The 3,814-nt window shown below is 38.5% G+C and overlaps 1 protein-coding gene across 1 annotated transcript; it reads right to left on the bottom strand.

Annotated features, from left to right (window-relative positions):
* Positions 1 to 522: 522 nt before the first annotated feature.
* LOC129238676 (uncharacterized) lies at positions 523 to 2,005 on the bottom strand. Its single transcript, XM_054873778.1, has 2 exons — positions 844 to 2,005; positions 523 to 701 (listed from the first exon to the last, which is right to left on the bottom strand). The coding sequence occupies exons 1-2, from the start codon at positions 1,079 to 1,081 to the stop codon at positions 658 to 660; spliced, it is 282 nt and encodes a 93-aa protein (XP_054729753.1). The 5' UTR covers positions 1,082 to 2,005; the 3' UTR covers positions 523 to 657.
* Positions 2,006 to 3,814: the final 1,809 nt, after the last annotated feature.

Here is a 3,814-nt window from a genome sequence, read left to right as displayed (position 1 = left end):
GTTTAACGTTGGGCGTCCGCCGAAGGAAAACCTCTGTTCGAAAAAACTTTTTCTATCATTTGATGTTTCATGACCGGAGATTAGAACCTGTGCACTTTCGAGTGGTAGTCAGACACTAATCATTCATCTATGGCAAATTTTTAGAGTACAGTTTTTATTTTCAAAAGACTTCCATGTGAAAATGTAAAACTTTACAAAACTTGACATAGATATTTTATAAATTATATAGAATTATTATATTTTAATTGTGGTTATTACTATATGTATATAAATATTTTTCTAATTTTTTAGTTATAGTTTTTCTTGTTTTTGTTTTGGTATGCAACAATTTTGTCTAATGTATGTATACTTAATACTAAACATGATTTCATAATATAAATTTACTTGACATTCAATCCATTTTTAAAGCGAAGTAATTTTCTTGCAACAAATCTAATTGGTTTACTTACATATCTTGTATTCAGTAATTATATAAAGGATGTATGTGTATGTGTGTATATAAACATACTTACTCTTAAAAAACTCTATTCTTTGGGATGAGCACAATGGTATGAATTTGTCCTAATTACATAATCGTACATCTATATTTATATCTAAATACCGAACTACTACGTATGGCTTGCCTTCTGTTCAAGGAACTTAGAACGAAGCCGGTGACTAAACATGCACATTGCAATGATTGTAGTGATCTCGTTGCCAATCTGCAAATAAATTCAAATGAAAGTCAAAACACGATTAGTCATCATACGCAAAAGCGTGGAAAAAGCGAAGAAGAATGAGAATAAGAATAATAATAATAAGAAATTCAATTAAGAGAGCGCTTGCATGATTTGCGTTACTCACCGCTGCCGGTCAAACAATTCTCGCGCAGCATATCACATTGACTGTAGAAGAACTGATGGTCACCGTTATATGAGGCGCAAACAGCTTTAAACTCATCGCAATGCTCCAGCACGCCTGTGCATGGGTGACTACCGAATATGGCCAAACCGACGACCACCAACAAAACCGACAAGAGAATACCACCTGCGACGAGCCAAACGGCGAGGCGACACCACGACGCTTTACACGGTGAGAACATTGACGTGCGGGCGTTGCAGTTTAGATATCAGCCCCACTGACAAGCAGTGAAGCAAGTCGAGTAGTGGACTCAACTTACACAAATTTTTCTACGTAACTACGAATAGTTGGATATTGTTTAGAACCACTTTGTTTTTGTACTGGCATGTGAGTAGTGCAACGCGTTTCACGGCGTACACGTTATCTGTGCGATAAGCCAACAACTAATTGCCCGCTTAACAAGCGCGCATGACTTTGAAACGCACACGAGTGAAGCGCGCACCGAGCATAGCTGAGCTGAACTGAAGTCAAGCGTATTGCTGTGAAATGTACTGAGCTTGGTTGAGCGCGTCGCGAGCGTTGTGCGCGTCTGTCACGACGCAGGGCTTTTAACGGTAGCTGTGAGTCAGACGCTTAGCCCACAAGCGGCTAGCACCAATTGACTATTTGTAAGCGTGTATGTGCGCGCCTACCGCTATGTGAAGTCGACGAGTGCTTTGCACCAAATTCGTCAAATCTACAAGTATTTGCGCTGTATGCGCGTTTATTAGGCTTTATTAGCAGCACTTAAATATTTAAATTTTTCATAGTTACGCCGCTAATTTAAACTTCACTTTTCATGCACACACAGACTTTGAAAATTCCAAAAGCACCATGAAAAATATTCAGTTGGGCAATTGCTCTGCGCTCAAACATGCAAATAAGCACCTTTTGTTGTTGATAAACAAATTTTAGTCGCTTTCAGCTGCCTTCGCTTCTGTTATTGAAAATTTTCTTTGCTCTATTGCGATTGTAGTGTTTTTTTATTTTTGTTTTAGCTGTTTTCTCAATTGTCTGAATTAACTGCCTTGTTGAGTTTGTTTGCTAGCCTTTTTGCATTTATTATTATGAACTACTTAACGGTTTTTGGATTTTTTTTTCGAGAACAGACAATTTTTATAGAAATTTTACACAGTTAGTCGAGCTCATCGCTGCTGCTCGGCTGCACTCATTTCACTTCCGCAAACGACTGCCAGACCCATTCACTTAATGCCTCCATAGACCAAAGCTACATACCTTTGCACGTCGAACGCACTGCTAACCACCTCCGCTGCCGGCATTTGTTATAATCATCAACAATTGCTTGCGCCACAATCACTCAGAACTTAAAAAAGCTACGCTAAGGAACAGTGTTTTGCTGTAAGCAAAATTGCGCCCATTATTAAAGACGGGCGGTTAAAAATATACAACAGCCAAATTTATTGTTTCTTAAAATATTATCTAAAAATACGAAATTTATTTTCGTAAAAGCTGCTGAGTTTTGTATGTGAAGGCCGAACTGTAAAGTATAATACAATGAAATAATATTGGTAGTCGAAAAAGTCTTTTCGTATTTCTAATCAAACTTCAACTCATTTTTTTTATATATATAATGAACTTTATTAAACCAAATATGTATCATTTTGGTCGACCACCTTTTGCCATTTTTCTTCTAGAGACATTATTCCATCAGTGTAAAACTTTTGTGGTTTCTCGGCGAAAAACTGCGACAAGTAATTTTCACAGGCTTCTCTTGAAGCCAACTTTACTCCATTAAGGGAGTTCTGCATTGACCGAAACAAATGGTAGTCCGATGGTGCAAGGTCAGGGCTATATAGTGGATGCATCAAAACTTCCCAGCCAAGCTCTCCCAGTTTTTGCCGAGTCATCAAAGATGTGTGTGGCCTAGCGTTGTCCTGATGGAAGACGACGCCTTTTCTGCTAATCAGTTCTGGCCGTTTTTTTTCGATTGCTTACTTCAATCTCATCAGTTGTTGACAGTAAAGTGTAGAATCAATCGTTCGAGCAGGCTGGAGCAGCTCATAGTGGATGATTCCTTTCCAATCCCACCAAACACACAGCATAACATTTCGAGGCGTCAATTCTGGCTTTGCGACCATTTTTTGAGCTTCACCACCCTTGCACCATGACCTTTTTCGCACATTATTGTCATATTTGATCCACTTTTCGTCTCCTGTTACCATTCGCTTGAGAAATGGTTCGATTTCATTTCGTTTCAGCGAAGAATCGCAGATCTTAATTCGGTCCATTAAATTTTTCACAGACAATTCATGTGGTACCCAAACATCGAGCTTCTTTTCGTAACCAGCCTTTTTTAAATAGTTCAAAACCGCTTGATGGTGAATGTTTAGTGCCTTGGCGATGTCATGGCAGCTTATGTGATGGTCCTGGTCAATATTTTCCATAATTTCATCGACTTTTTCAACGATAGGTCGACCGGAGCGAGGTGCGAGGATGCGATTGGTAGCACTGGATATAGATGACTCCAACGACATCTATTGACAAAATACGAAAAGACTTTTTCGACTACCCAATATATACATACATATATATGTATATATATAAGTATTTCCTTGAATTGCTATTCGCCATCATAGGACGTCAACTACGCCTCTTTTCCAAATGTACTGGGTCCTGAGCTATATATCCCAGTTCGTTCCACGTGAGACCAATAGAGTTCATTTCAGGTTTTGTTGAGCGTCTCCAGGTAGTACGTGGTCTACCCACATGACATAAAACAACTACTAACTGGTTAAGAAAAACAACCTGAAAATCGTGCGAGTAAGATAGTGAACATGTCTTAAATCGAAGGAGATAATTTGCACCCGTTTGAGACTACAGAAACCATATGAAGGAGTAAAATTTATAATGTCAGCTTATTTAAATTTCATGACCATGCTCATAAAAGTTGTGATAGTAAAATTAAGTGGTCAGG

This window comes from Anastrepha obliqua, chromosome 2, assembly GCF_027943255.1.
Source record: "Anastrepha obliqua isolate idAnaObli1 chromosome 2, idAnaObli1_1.0, whole genome shotgun sequence".
Taxonomy (NCBI): Eukaryota; Metazoa; Arthropoda; class Insecta; order Diptera; family Tephritidae; genus Anastrepha; species Anastrepha obliqua.
This window is presented reverse-complemented; position numbering and strand designations above follow the sequence as displayed.